Source organism: Nestor notabilis, unplaced genomic scaffold (assembly GCF_000696875.1).
Source record: "Nestor notabilis isolate BGI_N333 unplaced genomic scaffold, ASM69687v1 scaffold1462, whole genome shotgun sequence".
In the NCBI taxonomy this organism is placed as follows: domain Eukaryota; kingdom Metazoa; phylum Chordata; class Aves; order Psittaciformes; family Psittacidae; genus Nestor; species Nestor notabilis.
Window position 1 is genome coordinate 1 of NW_009916746.1, and position 20,279 is coordinate 20,279.

At 41.3% G+C, this 20,279-nt stretch overlaps 2 protein-coding genes across 2 annotated transcripts in view; both read left to right on the forward strand.

Annotated features, from left to right (window-relative positions):
- The first annotated feature begins 3,179 nt into the window (after positions 1–3,179).
- On the forward strand, positions 3,180–4,103 carry LOC104413642 (uncharacterized protein CXorf21 homolog). The gene has a single exon (XM_010024702.1). It carries the CDS (start codon positions 3,180–3,182, stop codon positions 4,101–4,103), a length of 924 nt encoding a protein of 307 aa, XP_010023004.1.
- Positions 4,104–15,405: 11,302 nt separating this feature from the next.
- LOC104413644 (sodium/hydrogen exchanger 2-like) overlaps positions 15,406–20,279 on the forward strand; it is a 28,261-nt gene continuing 23,387 nt past the window's right edge. The window contains exons 1-3 of the mRNA XM_010024704.1: positions 15,406–15,571; positions 17,056–17,519; positions 17,889–18,139. Coding sequence (XP_010023006.1) covers positions 15,406–15,571; positions 17,056–17,519; positions 17,889–18,139 — 881 coding nt within the window. The remainder of the gene's footprint in view (positions 15,572–17,055; positions 17,520–17,888; positions 18,140–20,279) is intronic.

Below are 20,279 nucleotides of genomic sequence, written 5' to 3' on the forward strand. Positions count from 1 at the left end.
GGCTCGGGGGCTGGCCCTTGGTGTCCGCTGCGGGCTACGGACGAGCCCCGCTCTGGTCCGGCCACCTTTGCTCCGTGTGCCCGCCCGCCGCCGGGCGCTGGAACGTGTCTTCTTGTGGTCTAAACTGTGCTTTTTGGGGTTTAAAACGCGCATCCTAGCCCCATGAGTGCCGTTCGGCTGGAAAAGGCCGCCTAGGAGCGAACCCGTGTTCGTGGAGCCGGAAGGCTGCTGCGCCTCTGTGTCCTTACACCCGGCAGGAGAGGCATCCCCGGAAAGCTAGAACTCGGGTTGGGGTAAATAAGGAGTTGCTGTGGGAGAAGGTATTTGAAAACTCGAAGAAGTTGTGTTTTTTTAAAATGAAATAGTTCTGGTTTAAATGGAAAATAAAAGAGTTTCAACAGCTGGGCCTGGGAAAAAAAATGTAGTGAACTTCTCTTTCACGTTTATAGGTATCAAAGGCATAGGCTGAATTGAGGGACTTTGCATGCTGCTATAGTTCATTCAGCATTTTGATGAAGTTTTCAACTTCTTCCCCATCAGAATAAGGTCACAAGACTCTAAATCTGGCTCTTTGTTTCAAAAGGGGAAATGTAAATATCACCGCCTCTGCAAGTCAGCTGGTGACAGCACGAAACTGAACTTCTGTAGATGGAGGTGTTGGGTGAAATTCAGTTTTGGTTTTTAACAGCTGGGTGAAATCAGGCATGCTGATCCTTCAGAGGACTTAGTTGATTTTAGGTGATGTACTGTGGCAGTTATCAATTCATCAGCATTGCACCATAGTCAGAAACATCTCAATTCATTTTTTTAACATCGTCTTTTAGATGTGCTGTCACTTGGTATTCAAAAACCGTGCCCTTTTCCAGTGGGATCACTTCTGTTTTAAAGGGAAAAAAAATGGGGAACTAAATCATGTGTTCAGTTTTTTTCCACAAAGACAGCAGTGAAGAAAGGGTATGTAAGAATCTGTTCTTGTGCAGCTGCTGTAGTAGAGAGTTCTGGGCTATGTGACCATCCACCTCCCTTACCCGACAAGGTTTGGTAAGTCTGGGCTTTTTGTGGCCTTTTTCCTTACTCTGTTCAGAATGCAGGCACCATTTGCTTTACTTAAAGAGAGCAGTTTTGCTAAGGTGCCCATATTTTAGCTCTACATTAACACTATGACCATTTTCAAAGAAATACAGTAACATTTTTTAGCATGTAAGGATCTGGGTACCTACGTCCCAGTTTTTCAAGGGCACATGAAACATATGTCAGTGATTCTGCAGGTGAAATAAACGGTTGTGCTAATGTAACCAGGTGTACTGCTTCACTTGCAGGCATACTGCAATTCCAGTGTTACCTTCAGCTTCAGGGGGGGAACAGCACCTTTCCAGCCAAAATACAACCCTGAAAAATCAAAAAGCAAATGGTTGTCATGTGCTAACAGGAGGGAAATAAAGAATTTCCATCTCTCAAGTAACTGGAGTTGTAGAACAGCTTTCTGGAAGGAGTACTGGGATTAAAAAGAGTGACCCAGTGGATCAAGTTTGGTGGCTGATAGAAGCAAATGAGTAAAGTGAGGAGGATCTTTCTAGTTATATATCAAATATACTAAATCTGCAATGGTTTCATTGGTACAGAGGGCTAAATAGTGACTTGCATGGCATCACTACTGATAGAAAGTGCCAGCCTTGTGAAAAGTATTGAGCCTTAGTTGTCTGTGATGCAAGTAGAGTTTGGGTGCATTCTCAACAGCATGCCAGTGTGTCATGTCCTGTGGGAGACTTGCTACGTACTCTGCAATAAAGCTGCCTCACCCCTTGCCTCTGCCCCCTATTTCAAACCGTTAGCACACTAAAGGCATGTAAACGTACTTGAATTATGCAGAGATTAAAAATGCATTTGAGGAACAGGCAGATTTTCTTGTGTTGATCTTTCCCATACCTCCATAAGAGGAGTGCTGGAGATCTTTCCCTTAGTGAGTTTAGGTCAGACTTGGCACTAAGTGGGAAGATTCCCACTGATCTTAACAGTAGATGAATTTTAAAGGAATGATAAAGAATTGTTAAACACAGTAGATTATTTTGAGACATACTGGCCAGCTTATAATTATTCATATGCATTTAGTAAAACTGTGGAGCCTATAGATACACAAGCAGACTACTCATCACTATTGGGGAAGACAAATTAGTATCTATCTTTTAAAATCATTATTAAGAGGAACTCATGTTGGATGCAGTTTTATTGTATTTGAACTATCAGCATCTTTTGAAGGTCCTTGGCAACACGGTAGGGCTCAGGCCAATCCAGAATCAACCTCAAAGTCTGACCTGGATGTTTATTTCCTTCCTATGTCACTACTTCAGCTCTTGGAACTTGTTGTCATAGAATCATAGAATAGTTAGGGTTGGGACACCTCACACAAAACCATGTCACCCAAGACCACATCCCACCTGCCCTTGAACACCGCCAGGGATGGAGCATTCACAACTTCCTTGGGCAACCCATTCCGGTGCCTCACCACCCTCACTGTAAAGAACTTTTTCATCATATCTAACCTGAACTTCCTCTGTTTAAGTCTGAACCCATCACCCCTTGTTCTGTTGCTACAGTCCCTAATGAAGAGTCCCTCCCCAGCATCCTTATAGGCCCCCTTCAGATACTGGAAGGCTGCTCTGAGGTCTCCACGCAGCTTCTGTTCTTCGGGCTGAACAGCCCCAACTTTCTCAGCCTGTCTTCATATGGGAGATGCTTCAGCCCCCTTATCGTCCTCAAGGCCCTCCTCTGGACTTCCCCAACAAGTCTTTCAGTGGAAAACGATTTGTAACTGATGGTAGTGATACAGACAACTAAAATAATTTTGTTGATTTTTACAGCTCATATGTGGATCAACTAGCCACAATGCAGAGGTTACTAGGAACAGAAGTCATATTACAGATGAAGAACCCACTTAATGTCCTTCCTATACCTACTGACTGACACTTGCTGACATGGTGTAGAGGTTGAAATTATAGAAAAGCATGCAGTTTGCTAAGAGTAAATATTTTGGAGAGAGAAAAAAAATCACAGTCTTTATGAAAAGCACATTGTGATTTTTTTATTATTATTCCTCTTTGTCCAGATAAGGTTGAGTTACTCTGTCACTCACAGGACTACATGGAACTCTGCTGATCAGGCTGTTGCTCACACTCGTCGTCATGTTGGCAGAAGGCATCTTAACTAGACTCATATATAAAGAAAGCTGTCATCAAGATAAGCCTCACAAATCTCATGCATCCAGAAAGGATAAAGAGGGAATCTGGAGACAGAAACTTGTAGACAACCCAAAAATCAGAGGCTTTGCTGATGGACATGAGAAGCAGGATGAGATCTCTGCTGGAAATAGCAAAAAGGAACACAGGAGCAGTCCTCAGCAGAGATCTGTAGAAAAGGAACCTGCAAAAGAACAGAAAGTGCTTGTTAAAGGAACTGTGTCACCGGCTTTACATATCCCCAGAAGAGAACAGGATACTGATCAGGTGTACTTGTACAGGTCCTGGTTGTGCAACAGCATTTACCAAAACTACCCTGACCTGCATATTGGGGGAGACCACGTGAGGGACCATGCGTGTGATTCAGGTTGTGTTTTGGACCATGTGTGGGATGAACTTCCCGATGGCCCTGTTTTACTGTCTGCAGATATCCCTCTAGGTCAGTCCCCTCTGTGTGAGCATCCCGAAAAACCAAGTGTGAAGTCTCTGTCTGGAGATGAAGCTGGGGAAAGGAGCATTGTGCTCTATAAGGAGCCCCTTTCAAACTCCGTGCTCAACAGGTACATGGAAACAAAAGTGGCAGAGCTCTACAAAGAAGTTTTTGAAGAGAACCTGACCAGATGTGGCTCTGTAACAAACCTCCTCACCTGCAGCTGGATAAGGAATAACCTGACTCAGATAAGCTGTCAGCTGTCACAGGAGCAGAATATCGAAACATCAAAAGCCAGAGAAGTGCTCTTGCACTCTTTAGCTTTGTTTAGTTTGTGCAACACTGCCCATAGAAATAGCTCTGAATTCAGTACTCCAAACTTACAAATCTCAAACCCAGCTTGCACGAGAAAGAGCTGCAGGATGCAGTTTACATCGTGACTGATCAACTTAGCTGGAGAGGAGGTGAATATGGTTTGGATACGAATATTTCACTCTAAGGATTAGGTTGGGAAATGAAGACTTTTACACACTACAGACTTTTCAAATGAATATATTAAGGCTTAAACCACACTTTAGTAGTGGAGGAAGTAAATGTCACTGTTTTCTTTTTTCCTAATATAGAATTTGAAATTATTTTCTCTCTAAAATACTAGTCAACCGTATTTTCATATTGTATATGTCCTCCTAAGTGTCTGTATGAGTAGTCACGTACCATCAGATTTCCTCCTGCAAGAGAGAAAAATCAATTGAGACATGGCTGGTAAAACTTTCCTCTGAGAGACTGACCCACCCAGCCAGATAGTGAAAGAGTCAGGCTGGCTTTGCTGGACTGAACTATGTAGTTGAAAACCAAGTTTGAAGTATTGGGTTCAAATTGTGCTCCTGCAAAGCTTGATCACAGTGAAAAATGTTTCCTTGGTTTAAAAACCTCAGCAGACAGACGTGTGCAGGACTCTGGGATTATTTTGTGTGTATCATACATAGGAAATATATTGACGCAGTACATGAATGAAGACACTAATATTATTGCAAATGTATGTTTGTACTGCGTAGGTGGAGTATGTTACAATGAAAATCTGGGTGACAGTTGATCAAGATTATAAAAGTGTATAATTTTCTTTAAAAAATGGTTTTCTTTTAAATAAATCCTTACCTCCCTGATGAAACTTGTGCAGCTTTCTGTCAGTACACCATTGGTTTGTGTTCTACTTGTGTTTTTAGTAAATGGACTCTGCTTTTATCTCCCTGGAAATGAAGCACCTGCACCCTCAGCAATGTAAGATGACTGCAAGTGACAGGCAAAACCAATTCCTGCTAAGCATGCAGCAAATAAAATAATTACATTAAATCAGACTCATACATGTCCACGACTGAAGTGACCGTCCCTGCTGGGTCAGAAATGCCCATTGGCCTTGGTGGTGTAAGGAATGTGAGTGACATTTAAGAAGTGAGTAATACTTTTCTAAGAGGGCATTGCCCTGATTCCTTCTCAGCATTCAAAACCGAGTCAGGAGTCCTTTGGAAGAGGCTGAGGGATTGCATTGAATCTGGAGGAATTTGGAGTGGACAGCACACCGAAGTCTTCCTTGGTAGAGATGCAGAGAATAAGTTAACTGAAGGTGAGAGGAAAAATATTCCAGAGGGTGTCAGTAGCCAAAGGGTTTGCAATTAACCATGGAAAAAAAGTGCTCCGTGGCATTTGTGCTGCCTTGCCCTTGCCTTTGATTTCCCCTGGGGTATATTTATAGTTCAAACTGAAGTCTTGAAAGAAGTTAATTGCACAGGGTTCTTCCTCAGGAAATGTGGAAGTCAGAGTTACAGCTGGGGTTTAGACTATGGTCATTTTTCTGTCCTTCCCAGCCCTGAGAAGCGCATGAAAGGAGACCTATTCTCTCCTGCTCATCTCTGAGTCCTGGCCCTGTGTATCGAAGCCAACTGTGGTTTCAGCACTGATGTTCATAGATGCTGCTGATGTTTCTGCTTCTCCCATCGCCTGTAAATAAAGGCACAGTGGAAGAGTGGGAATGAATATTCTGTGTGTGGCAGAACCCGTGGTCGCTGTCAATCTGTGTCAATCCCGTACTATTTCAGGATGGGTTTCGGAGCCCAGTTTTTAAGTAGTTTTATCAAATATATGGACAATTTTAGCTAGAACAAAAAGAAAACACACCACCACAAGCAGCATTATAATAAAGACTACAGACACAGGCTGTTCTCCTAACTGTAGCATGTATTACAACCTGATGGAGGTGAGGAGCATGTTACAGAGTTCATGATGGCAGCTATACCAACACCAGCCGTATTATGGATGTGGATGAAGTGAGGATGTGTCTAGCACCTGTAACGATAATACTTAGTTCTTCTAGGTAAGGATAATAGTTTAGTTCTTCTAATAGAAAAACATAAGATGACTTAGTTTTTAGAATTTTAAGTAACAGTTTGGAGGAGGAAAAGGGAAAATGAATTTTTAGGACTTGATGTAGCTGTGTAGCTCGATAACACACATTTTAGCAGTGCAAATGAGGATGTAGATCAATGCTAATGTAAAGCACCACAGACTTAATTTTTATTGCTGCTGTGCAGTTTTGCCCATGGAAAAGTATCATGTATGTTGCTGCAGAATACATTTTAGGAGCAAAGTCTGGTAATTTCTGGCAAGATGGAGCAAATACATTTATTACACAGTTAGATACTATTTTTATGTCAGTTTAATTTAGGTGGACATGTTTCAATCCATGGCATGATTTGGATTTATTTATATTTGAAAGGTACTGACTCCCATTGTGACTTTGAGTAGAACTCCATCAGCTGCACTGGAACTGCACCCATTGTCACCAGCAGGAAAAATGGCTCAGTGAGCTCAACTTACATAGGGAAAGCCACTTCCAAGGCATGCTCTTCCAGACTGCTGGAGGACAGCAGGTGTATTCTGTTACAGATGAATGCAGTGCTGTGCTTTACAGGTCGGACACAGAAGGCCAGATTCTGGCTGGTGGTTCTTTCCATCCACGTGCCAGAAAATCTGAAATCAAAGGAGAAATGCTGGCAGGCAATTCTTGCTTTTGTATCCAGTTGCCATCTCATATCCTTATGGAGAAATATTTGTCAGGTAGTGGGATGAGGACACTGCACTAAACTCGGCTCTTCAGTTAAATCTACCCAATTAAGCAAGACCTATAGTTAGGACAGCCTGCTCTGTCATGGGAAATAAGCCCCTATAGAAGGTGATTCAATCTACCTGGCTAGTAGGGATTTTTACATGCCAGATCAACGATAACAATTATTCTGCTATCTATTAAATAGTCAAATGGTGATATCTAGTGGTTGGTTCCTTTAGTACCTTTTAGTTCAGGATTTCCAGAGCTTTACAACTATTTTGCAAATAAATCTCAAGTCCATTTCTCTTTGGAGGGAGGATTATTTCCCACAAAAAAGATGCCCAAGCGTGCAGAACAACAGCTTCTGTCAACTGATGTTCTTCTATTCTGCAGGTTAAAATCTAGAAGGATGGCAATCCATCTCTCTCTGCAATAGTTTATACATAAAAATGCAATACTGATTTTGTTTTTCCTGGTTTGCTCCTGTTTTACATATAGGTTTCCAAAATTTAGTTATTTGATTTTAATTAACCCAATCTTGTTTTTCTTTACCACTTAATTCCTGCCTGTGTCTCCTTGAGTTAATTTGTTTGTGATGACCTCATCAATCTATTTGGAATATAAATCACCTGTGTGGGTCAGCAGTGGCTGGGTAAATGAGTGCCCAATTACTCCCATGTACTAGGTCCTGGCTGTCTGCAGGCTTTGGAAATGGAAATGGAAATGGAAATGTTTAGTATTGACCTGTGAATCCCAAGAGGCCAAAGGCCTTCCTTTTCTATCCTGTTCCATGCAGTGATTTCAGGTATTCCCCCTTAGCTTGAGAGCTGTGCTCTGGGGAAGGTAAAAAGGCTGGAGGAATATCTGATGCAGTGGAGAATGCTGGGGGACATGCAACAGGACTGCCTCTAGTTGAATTATTGAAACTTACACAAAATGTGCTGGGGCTGTTCTTTGGACCATGTCTATTGGGGGTTTATTTTGCTTGGGATTCTTGTCTGGGGCTCTCTTTCAGGGAGGAAATTTGTCAGTATTGTTAAAATCATGTTAAATTACCATTTCTTGGAAACCATCTGGCATCTTGCCACTTCACCTGGGGCATTACTTACTGATATTTGTTTAAATGCTGAAAGAGGTGAGTAAGGGGCTGAGGAACTTCACCTGATGAATGCTAACTGCAGGAGACCAGAAGAGCTGTGTCTTGAAAACCAACCAGAAGCAGCACTAAGTCTTGCAGAGATTTTCCATGTCTTGTTAATGCTGCTTCTCCTTGAGGGTAAGTGGAAACAGCATCTTTCCTAAATATAGCTCCTGTTACGTAAAATTGAAATATGCTTCTCTGAACTCTGTGAAATTCTCTGTTGGGATTATAAACCCTCCTATGGAGAGAGGCTAAAAGAGCTGAGGTTGTTCAGCCTGGAGAAGAGAAGGCCCCAGGGAGACCTTAGAGCAGCTCCAGTGCCTGAAGGGGCCCACAAGAAATCTGGAGAGGGGCTTTTGACAAGGGCAGGTAGTGACAGGACAAGGGGAAATGGCTTTAGACTGAAAGAGGGGAGATTTAATTTAGGTAATAGGCAGAAGCTCTTCCCTGTGAGGGCGCTGAGGCGCTGGCACAGGGTGCCCAGAGAAGCTGGGGCTGCCCCATCCCTGGCAGTGTTCAAGGCCAGGTTGGACACAGGGGCTTGGAGCAATCTGCTCTAGTGGAAGGTGTCCCTGCCCATGGCAGGGGGTTGGAAATGGATGAGCTTTAAGGTCCCTTCCAACCCAAACAAGTCTGGGATCCATTCTATTTGCTCTGTCTGTGAGCAGTGCTGGCAAGTTAAGTTGAGTCTGGCTTATGTGTTTATTTTGGTAGTGTCACTGCAGTTGAATTAACCCCAAAGAGGGGTGCCAGCTTTAAATTCCCCCTGCTGTTTACATGGGATGGGAAACCCTGGCTTTGCTGTGAGCGTAGAGTTCTTCACTTTACATTAAGCAAAGTGTTATGGCTCTAATTCGCTTCTCATCTTTTGTGTTAGACTTTTTTGCAAATTCTCAGTCATTCTGCACCCAGCTGTAGGAAGCTCTGTATTGGTTTCTCAAGTTCAAAGGCACAGTGCTTAGAGTTCCCTGTGGTAGACATACATCCACAGAATATTGCTAGCCTTCAAGCTCTGACTTAATATATAGGGGTCCTGGATATTCATCAAAAAAATTCTTGTTTTCTGCAATAATTTCTTAATCTGCTGTGTTGCTATTTTTTGTTCTCATTCCCCATCTGTGGTGACTACACACTTCTGCTTTCCATTGCCAGATTTATAAGACACACTGACTGTTTATTTACTTGTTCTGTCCATTGCTCAACCATATAAAATTGATATTTCAAGAATTAATTACTAATCTGAGATGTAACAAACCTTAAAGAGGAGTGAGAGAAACCCCAGATTCATGCCTGCTCTCACTCTTTTTGTGTACATAAACTGTATTACTGCTTTGTTCCGAATGAATAACATTTGTGAACTTAATGGACCAGGGATCATAACTGCAAACTGATTTCCAAACCATCTTGGCTTGAAGTTTTAAATTAACAAATTCTGTTCATTCTTATTCCTTTTTCCTGTTAGTTGAATTACAAGAATCTTTTCCTGGAAGAGAAAGGGAAACCATCAGTGTTGCATATGCAAAAATCATGCAAGTTATAATGTAACATAGTATGTGCTGGAGGTGCTGGTGTGCTTAGAAAGGAAGCTGGCCCAACTCGGTTTCCCTTCACTAACCATGCACCGCTTGAGCCCAGCTATGGAGTGTAAAATACAGGTCACTCATCACAGGTGATGCCATTGCACTGCAATGGCTTTTGGATAGATTTATTGAATATTTTTATATAACAAATACATCTTATGAAGTAGCCACCTGCTTATGTTTATTTCACAAAAAGAAACCAAAGGCGTCTATCTGGGGTATCACTAGTAAATGTACAGTGTTCAGGAGGCCCAACATGCTCACACCTTTGTCTGAGGCAAGGGATTATAGTGCTTATGTATACTGAATCTACTACAACTTTGTTACAAGTTATTACAAGGCACATGGAAAACAAGGAGGTGACTGGTTGACAGCCAACACGGCTTCACAAAGGGCAAATAGCGCCTGACAAATTTGGTGGCATTCTGTGACAGGGTTACAGTGTTGGTGACTGACATCATTTTCCTAGATTATCTTTAAGGTCTCTTCCAACCCAAGCCATTCTATGACTGTTTATAGTCAGAAGCTCAATGCAGGTGGCACTGCAGTTTGCCTGCTGTAATCACTTGTGCTGGTTCACACGGTTCGTTTTGCTTGTTGGCTCTTGCTTTATTTTGGGATTACAGCACTATCGTGACCACGCACCATGACAACACTAATGCTCAGCGTTTGGTTTGTCCAGGATTGCGTATTTTCCCAGTGGGTGGTTAACAGTTTGGTTGGGGAACAGGAAGGGTTGAGTAAACTGGAAGAAAATGGTGAATAAGAAGAACTTCTTCCATCGTCCCCCGCAGCTGAGGCTGTGTGTGTATGAGGCAAAAGCACTCCTTCACCCTTCCCATCAGCCAGATTGTAGCTGAAGAAAGGATGGGGGATTGCAAAAACTTGACCCATGGGCATGACCTGTGCTTATCTACCAAGACAGGTTCCTGCAAGAGTTTGTTCCTCTGCCATGAATACCTCCCAGTCTTGTTTATGTTTAATGCTCCAGAGCAGGAAAAGTCTTCAGCAGTGCTCTCACGAGGAGGGTTTGGAAGATCCCCGGAAGTCCTACAGGCTTGGGCTCCTAGTTAATGAGAAACAACTTCTGCCTCATGGTTGACTCTTCTGGCTGAGCTCAGCTTCTGGGTCTCTTAGTCTGACCTGCTGTACAGCACTGTGACCTGGAGATTTTCTACATGTATTTAAGGACTTTAGTTTGATCATGTAAAAAGTAATGAGTATTAGGAATATTATTTAATGGAAGAAATCTCATACCACCGCCTGAATATGAATCTGATTTGCAGTTGTGTGAGTTCTGGATGTGTCTCTGGGAATCAAAAGTTTGGAGTTTAAATCAGGCAAATATTTTTTTAGATTACCAAAAGGCCAAGTATTAGATGTTTTAAGGCCACAGTTACAGGCTTCTCCATTTATAGGGATGAAGAAAAACATTAAAGCCCATTTAGTTCACAAGTCATTTAAGCAGTTGCTTGAAGTGCTCAAACTGTTATTGACAAAAGCATAATCCAAACAGAAGTCAGTGCCAAAATGATTAAAATGGTGTTTGGTCTGTCATTGCCCTATAGGAATTCTTTAAGACTCGTGTTAATTAGGTGTTGTTAAATGTGAAGCTGTGATGACTGCTGCGTTGTGGGGAGTGTTACAAGGCTGCTGTGTTTGCAGTAAGAGCAGTATGGAAGCTGTGTGCAAAAAGTAGGTACAAGGCAAGAAGAATTTGGATCTTCTGAATATTGATGGAGGAGGGACTGTTTGTCAAACTCTCTCCACTTAGCAAGGTAAAAGCATCAATGATAAATCTGTGTTTTTCAACTTGGTGAAATATTAAACAATGAACCATGAAATTTGCATCTGGTGTTATATACATCCTCTGCAGCTTCCTGATGGTGAGAGAGTGTGGGCAAAGGGAATGTCTTATTCTTTTGACTTATTCTTCACTCATTTCTTGGTAATATTGCATTTTCTTCAAATTCTCATTAAAGCCAGATTTTTGAATGAAGTCAGTGTTGTTAAATTAAATATCCATTCTTGCCTGAGCTCTGTGGGGTGCTCATGAGTTAAGCAGCACATCAATTCATCCAGATCACTGCAACACAAAGTTGGTTTCTCAATATGTTCATGGCTTGTGATAGGCTGAGAAAAACCCATGCTATGGCTTTGAATTTTAAGGGGTTTTCCATTCCTGATGTCCGGAATAGCTGCGAGTGTGATCCTTCCCAGCAAGGGAAGTGTGATGAGGGGCTCGGTCTTAATTTCAGTTCCCATTAATCTTGCTGTGTTATGTGTTTTCTGTGTTTGTTTGCAGGCTTGTGTACGGATGGAAATATGTATTCTTCTGTCCTGGCTTCTTCAGAAAGATCAGTATTTTATGTGCAGTCTTCACTGGGCATGTTAAAATGTAAAGGAAAATGCAGGTAGTGAGGAGGAAAAGCTGAAAAATAAGGTGATTATGTGAGTTTTGAGCTTGGCAAATTTTTTGAGGCGATTATACTATGTGAATCTTTGTGCTGGATATTTCTGGGAGGCCCCATTCCAGGATATGATTTTCATGTTATTAGCCATAAACTGTGAAACTTTGAGTGCTTGAGGTTGAGTAAATGATTAAATGATTTTCTGATTTGAGGCCCAAATAATATGGAAAGTCTTCGTGGTAGAATAGCTAAAAGGTGCACAACATTGTTTTTCTTTCCCCCTATATAAGGCATAAGCTTATTCACGTTTCTCTTTTATAGGTTTTAGTAGCCAATATATGAATTTCAGGAGGTGATGGAAACTGTGATTTAATGTACAACTATTTCTTTTTTTGTTAAATGACACATGCATTCATAGTGATAAATTGGAGCTGGAGAATACTTAGAAGTAATTACACATCAGGAAGCTAGGGAAAAGATTTCACATCCTTCCTTCTTCTCTCAAAGTAAATGAAGACAAGTAATGCCATTGATTAAAGAGTATAAGGAATTAAACCAGTTATTTTAACGTAACATTTTCATTGCAGGAACCTGAATTCTAGTCGCTGTTACCGTATCGCACAATACTCTGTTCTTCTCTTAGTCCTCTTTATTCCAGCAGGAGCAAGGTACCCATGAATACAATTATGGGCATCAGAATCTAGCCTGAAAACCTAAAAATCTGGGAAAGCACATTACATTAGGGGAAAAAAAAAATGAAAGCACATCAAGAGATGTATAATCAAATGGTACTTGCATTAAAAAATTGTTCAATAATATCAATACCCATTAAAGAGGAACAACACATGTTCTGTTATCATAGAACTTTGGAAAAACATTTTTTCTTTGGCTGTTGGTTTATTTATAACTAATATATAATGAACAAGGATACATGTAAGAATTTAAGTGAAGTAGCAAGCTAATTTATATAGAACTTCAGAGTAAAACAGTGCAAACAGAAAGATGAGTTTCAAAATCCTAAAGGCAAACTTGAAGGTTCTCACTGCAGTGAAATACAATGTCCAAAATATTTGCAAAGGGTCTTGTGTTATCTCTGTGCAGGTCTAGGTACAGCGAGCCTATAATTAGTGTGCGGAGAGAATGGAGCTTTTAAAGGAGACACTTGAAGGTCTGCAGGATGAAAGCCAGTGTGCAGTGAGAGGCTGCACTTACCTGTGTGGAGCTTATCGCAGAAAGGAGTAGAGACAAGTGTAACCAGGACACAGGTGCATTAAAAACTCTGCACAGGGTATTGACCCAGGGCCTTTCCCCCTCTGTTAATATTTAATATCTTAAGAACCATGGTGTGTTTAGCTCTGTTCAGGCACAGGGGTTTGGAGAGCAGTTAAGGTAAATAAGTATGCATTGTGTGTCTTTTTGCTTCACCTGTTAACTGTTGCTTAGTCCTTAAGGTCCTGATTTTATAAGGTAACTTTATTTGAAAACAATGAGGCATGTTTTAATGTTCTCCTCTGTTGACCTTCCTCTGATACCACCCCCTGTTGTTTTGTTCTGGTTCCATTATCAAATAGATATTGATTCTATGCACAAACTCATTTTCCAGATAGCGCTATTGAGCTCCCCGCTGCAGGGCTTTTTTTTCCCCTCAAAAAAAATGCAAACCTTTCATTTTTGGCTTAAGGTAAATGTAAACGAATATTAACTTGTTTTTTCAAAATACATCATTTTGGGGTGTAGGAGAATGGGAGGTTGGTAAAACTCCTTTTCCATGACACCAAATGGAACAAGTCTTCTAACTCTCAAATTCAGCACCAAATATTTCAGCAGAAAGAGGAAATATGATGGCTTGGAAAGTGAGCCCATGCTCAGAACTGCTTCCACTGCTCTTCACTCTGGCTAAGTAATTTCTTGATTACTTCTTAATTGCTGTTAAAAGCACTACATTCTCCCTTCTTCAGAGTAACAAGGGATCCTGTCTCCTTGTGTCTTCTTGTCCTCCCCATCCCTGACCCTGTGGAATTCAACTGTGGAGCAAAGGTGGAATTTCTCTCTTCCAAATGTCTCTCCTGCAATTTTGTTTACTTCAAAACTATACAAAGGGAGAAGTGGCACCAAGTTTACACTACATTAGTTTGCTAGAAGCCTGCTGTAATGAGAAGAGTGTTGCTTTGCCTTAAAGTCAGTAAGTATGGTAAATGCACACTTTAAATTCAAATTAACCATGCTAACGGATACACTCCTGGAGTGTATCGCTGCATCTCTCCTGTCTGCCAAAGTTTATCCTCCTCTGACTTTACAAATCAGATCAGAAATAGGGAGCTCACATGGTACTGACAACCTGGTATCTGAGTCTCCATGGACTTGGGATCTGACTTTACAGCAGAGAAGTGGGTCACCAGCTTATTATTGGCAGCTCAAGTTTGGTGTCATTTAGGCAGCTGAAGAGAGATAAATAGGCCATCGATCAGTCTAGCAACAGCCCAGGGCCTCCGTACTTTAATTATGTGTGTTCTTCGGACCAAATTTATCCCTGTTGAAACAGCATCAACTTAAATGAAACTCCATGATGGAGGAATTTGGCCCAATATGTTTTTTATCTCTGTGTTATCAATACATCTAACACTGTCTCAAATAACATTTTATTTCTGTCTCTCCAGCTTTCCTAAGCAAGCTCGCTGAGGTTTTGATGCCATTTCAAGTAGCGAAGAGAGGTGAAGTGAACTCTTCCTGTTAGGCCTTATTATAGGAAGAAGCTTTAAGCAATTGTTGAAATATATTCATCCAGCACAACACTGCAGCTCTGTGTTTAGCCTAAGAAGGCTGGGTGCTTTGCTGGATTTACCAAATGGAAACCGTGATTATCAGTAATGTTGCATCCGTGTGTTCTCTCTGTGGGCACTGGAGAAATCCGCTGAAGTCCCTTATAAGATGTGTCCATTTCTGGATGAGGCTGTTTTACGTGGCACCCGTTCCATCAAAGCCTGGCTGCATCCTTCACCCTCCAAGAAGGGTTGGTAAGAGACTGGAAGCCAAGATATGTTAAGAGTTAGGACTAAATGCAACTTATCTCTTTCTCAAGCATGCATAGGTGTGCCATTGGTCTGAGGGTGCACTAGGCATTTCTTCAAGGAAGCGTCTGCAGGAGGAGCCTGTTTGGGCACATGGTGCCGAAGGGTGCAATTCTCCAGCACGTTCTCCCAGCCGGAAGCTAATGGACCAGGGAGGAGAGTCAGTGTGAGGCGGAGCAGTTGCTCTTCTCTTTGCAGCAATCCATGCAGTGAGGGCGAGCTGAGCTCCAGAGCCTCCAGCAGCGTTCCCAACTACTCACTGCAGCAGTGGGAGCCACCAACAGGGAGCAGCCAGTGTCCAAATCCCTGTGGTGGGCAGCTTCCAAGGGAAGTGGAGCATCAGAGGCCAGGGTGCAAAGCTGCTGCTGCTGTCCTAGCTGAGTCCTTGCTCTTCTCCATCCTCCAAGCCACCAGGGTCAGAGCCCTGCAGGGATCCCGACTGATGGCACAGTTAGAGGATGTCATCCCAGAGAACATCAGCTGGGCTGCCGAGGAAGCCCAGGGCAACGAATCCTCAGAGCACACATTCTTCTCTCTGGATTATCAGCATGTCCAAGTTCCCTTTGAAATCACCCTCTGGATCATGCTTGCATCCTTGGCCAAAATAGGTAAGGCATCTTGAGGGAATGAGGAGGGACAGGGGTCTCTGTGGGGATGATGTGGGCAGGAGTGGCCTCTGCTTCTCTGCTTCACCAGTCTTGGAGCCTGAGATAACATGCCAAGTCCTAAGGATGCACAAATTGTGTGCCAGACATGCTGCGCACATAGAAAATAAATGCCCAGTTGCATTTTAGGTTGGAAATGATGGTTTTCCATCTAGAAGTTCACACCTGTGCATGCTATTGCCATTAGCAGGAAGAATACCAGGCTTTCTAGGAGAAGGAATTTTACTTAACTGCAGTATGTATCAAGGTGTCCATTCATCTCAGTTAGCTTGCCAGCTATGCTATGTGCAGGTGGTCCACTGACATCTTCATCTTCAAATGAAAACACTTTGTTCTTAGAAAGGATGCTGTGTCTGGCCAGTTGCAAAGAATAATTCAGTCCATGCGCAGGGAGTTATACAGCCTAAAATAAAACCTCTCTGCATCAAGGATGCTATCTGTGTAATGACACCTAAGAAAGGGTATTTTGGACCTACATTTTCTTTTCTTTTTCTTTTCTTTCCAATTTTTTTTTCCCCTCTGCAAAATGGGGCATAGGAAAGTGGAAATTATATTTATTTTCAGTCCAGGAATTGTGATCACTCCTTTTAAATTACTGCTATAAAAGTAATTTTATCACATTTATTTTTCTCAGAAGGGAAAAGTCTCTGAGATTCAGTTAGATCAGAATTTTCTTCTGATGGAAATGGTCTCTTTGTTTTGCTGTTCTTTATATTATGAGATCCCAATCCTGTTAACATGCATGAAGAAGTAATAATGATCACAGGTTTTATTATTTTTCCTATTTGAGTTTTGGTTATTTATATTTATATAATATTTATTATTACATTAATAAAAGAAAGTAATTTCACCTTAGGTACTTGTGGTGGTTGCATTTCTTTCTAACATTGGGTGTTGCACATGGCTGTCTCAATTGGACTGTTTTAAATGTTGCATTTAGCTTTAAGTGTTAATGATTAAATAATATTAAAAGTAGCACCTTTCATAATTAATGAGAATGCTTTTTGTGATTTTTTTTTTCTTTTACACATATAGAATCTGTATTGTTTAAAATTAGCAGTCGCTATTTACGTTGGTGCCGAAGATGAGCCTGCTAGCTAGATTGCATCATAAATAATTCTAAATACATTATTTATGCAGATTATTTAGTTTTTCTATTTGTGTATTACCTAAAAATGTATCTTTAACCTTACACTATGATGAAATGCAGGCTGAACCAACAGTAATCTTAGAAAGTTCGGTATTTTCAGTAATCTTTCAGATCTTGTAGCCAATTTTGGATTGAGTGACTTCAACCTTAATTGTGGGCATTGATTACTGCTACTCTAAGGTGTAGCCTGCTGAAGATGGGAACATGTTTGGTGGTTTTTTGCCAGTTTGGGCTGGTGAGATAATATGTGTTTTCTTATGTATCCATCCCCTTCCAGGGTTTCATCTCTACAACAAGCTGCCTTCTGTTGTTCCTGAAAGCTGTTTATTGATATTTGTAGGACTGATCATGGGGGGAATCATCTACGGCTTCAATGACAAGTCACCACCTGTTATGGACAGCGACATCTTTTTCCTCTACCTCCTGCCACCTATCGTCCTTGATGCAGGTTACTTCATGCCCAGCCGTCCCTTTTTTGAGAACATTGGGACAATCCTCCTCTATGCAGTCATGGGGACAATATGGAATGTGTTTGGAATTGGCTTCTCCCTGTATGGGATCTGTCAGGTGAAAGCCTTTCGCCTGCAGGACGTGTCGCTGCTCCACAACCTCCTGTTTGGCAGCCTGATCGCCGCTGTGGATCCCGTGGCAGTGTTGGCTGTCTTTGAAGAGATACATGTCAATGAAAAGCTACACATTTTGGTCTTTGGTGAATCGCTTCTGAATGACGCGGTGACAGTGGTAAGGACTAGCCTTTATTTTGAATATTTAATGTTCAGAGGAAGGGTGGGATGTGAGATCTGCAGAGACAAGAGGGATCAACAGTCTCTTCTAGTGGAGGACTCCTGGTCCACTTCTCTGGCTTGAGAAGTGGATCAAGAGTCAGGCTTGAGGTCCTGAGAAGCTTTCAGGTGAACATCTCTTTGACTGCATGGAGATGAAAATGCATGTGAGGGCCACAGCACTCCTCTGGTAGGAACCCAGCTGCCAGAGAAAGATGCTGACTGAAAGCTGTCAGGAATCCCAGCAGAGTATTTTAGTGTCACTGCTACATATGGCCATATCTGGTGAATATCTTGTTAACAGCTGGTTTTCATTTTTTTCACCCAGGTCCTCTACAAGCTATTTCGATCTTTCTGTGAAATGCCAACCATCAAAACCATGGATGTTTTTGCTGGAGTTGGAAAATTCTTTGTGGTTGGGCTTGGAGGAGTTCTAGTAGGTCTTACTTTTGGGATGACTGCTGCCTTTACCACGCGATTCACCAAGGATATCCGTGTCATCGAGCCACTCTTTGTCTTCCTGTACAGCTACCTTTCCTACCTCACTGCTGAAATGTTTCACCTTTCAGGGATTGTGGCGTAAGTTTGTCCCAGCATCTCATCTGTCCAGGAAAGCTTTCTGGCTATATTTATTGAAATGTAACGGGAAAAAAATGAAGTTTGTTTAGTTGGAAATCTCTGTATGGCAGAGAACAGTGAGAGTCTCGTGGAATTGCTGAGGGGTGTAACCGCATTTCACACGTTACGCAATAACACATCGATGGTAATAGCTGCAAGTCACAAGCAATCCAGATGACTCCTGCTGGGCAAGCTTCCGATGGCTGATCGCTTTATGTAGGTTATAGAGGAATGTTTGTTTGAGCTCCATGGTTTTTGTTTGGAAATCCTGGGCATTCAAGCAGTGAGATGTTTAGTAGATTTAGCAGTGCCAGAAGAGCCTTTCTTGGCATATTTTGTTGTTTTTAAAATGTTTGGCCTAGCCAAACCCAACATTTGTAGAGCTGCAAGGAGTGTTTAATCAACTCCTCAGCAAAGTTTGGTCTTGAATAATAATGCTAACGGTCAAAGAAAGCTCACCTTGGAAAGCAGAGACAGATGAAAAACGGAGTGATTCAGTCCTGGTTTCTGTGGGCTGGTATCTGCTAAATTTGGCTCTCCTACTTAAACTAAGTCAACTGGTGCTGAGGATCACAACCAACTATTTAATATTTCCCAAAAGAAATACTTAGACTGCATAGATAGCTACAGTGTAAACAACTGTAAATCTGATAATAATGAAGATAAACCATTCCTATATCGTGCAGATTTTATTTCCTTGAATGGTTAATAGGAGCGATATTCTAGCATCACTGAAAACAATTCTAGCTCTGGGAATAGGTAAAAGAAAGCCTATTTATAGGAGTGTAAGATAGAGCAGCGAAATAAAAATGCTGCATAATCATAGTGGAACAGAAAACATTCAATCCTAATGGTGTCTCCTTCTATCAATCACAATCTACTATACCCATTATGGAACGCATTTTCTACTCTTTTGAATAATGCATTGTCTCTGAAGCAAAACAATTGCAAAGGCAGCTGATTCCTGTACTGCTGGTCTTATAATTGCCAAATTATAAATGCCTCTTTTATATATCTTGATTTTGAACAATTCATTCATTTGTGACCAGGGAATACTGCATTAAGAAGCAGATCTTGGCAGTTTCTTCTTCGAAAAATAATTTGATTGCCAAAAAAATCAATTCTACATAGTCAAAAATAATTAAAAAAAATATAAAAAAATATCTGTGAATGCAACTCAATCTGCCAAAAAGTTCTGCAAGTGTGTTTTATCTTTATTTGTTCTTCCTTTGCTTTTATTTTTAACTCTTGCCTTAGTGTCAGTGTCCATCTTTGAAGCTGTGACAGGACAGGTCAAGTTTATTCCCTCTCTGTGAATCTGGTGTGAACCCCTCCCCATTCTTGACTAAGTGTTCCCAAACCATGCTTCTGGAAGTCTCTTGCCCATAAATACTTGTTGGATTTCTTACTTCTTAGCTGGAACTATTTTACCCACTATTTATTGAGGCAGGAACGGAAGAATTTATTATTTTCCTTTTAGCCTGTGGTTCAATCTCTGTTTCTGTTTCTGGCTTAATGCTTTGTGCAAAGTGGGTCAGTCTGAAAAGGATAAATCAAAAAAGACCAATTTCAGAAAAATTTAAAGTATTGGTACATCTTTTCAGGAGATGAAAGAGGTGCACTTAAACAATGTTAGACAAAAAAGGGATTTGAATCTTGGTCTCGCGATGCTGGATAAGACAGGATCTCGTTCCCCAGCAAAAGTATCGTTGTCTTTCCTGAGTCTAACCTTTCATACCCTGTGCCTTTACTACAAGTCCTCTCCCTGAAGTCCAGCTTTAATTTCAGGCAAACCCAAATGTTGTTTTCCTTCAAAAAAACGTATAGGTTTTTCATGGCAATGAGGAAAAACAAGTAACAATGGTTTTAAAGTGAAAGGAATGGAAATGTGTGGGTTTATTGTTGTTTGGGTTTTTTTGTTTGTTTGTTGAAGTTCGAGTTTTCTTGGTTTGTTTTGTTTGAATCCAAAGCCCAGTAATCAGTAACTCACGGTCGGTGGAAGTGAATGTTCATTTGAAAAAGCCTTTTTTTTTTTTTTTTCTTTTCCCTTACGTTTTTTCCAACCACGTATCTGATAAGTATCTTCCCATAAGAGTGTTGC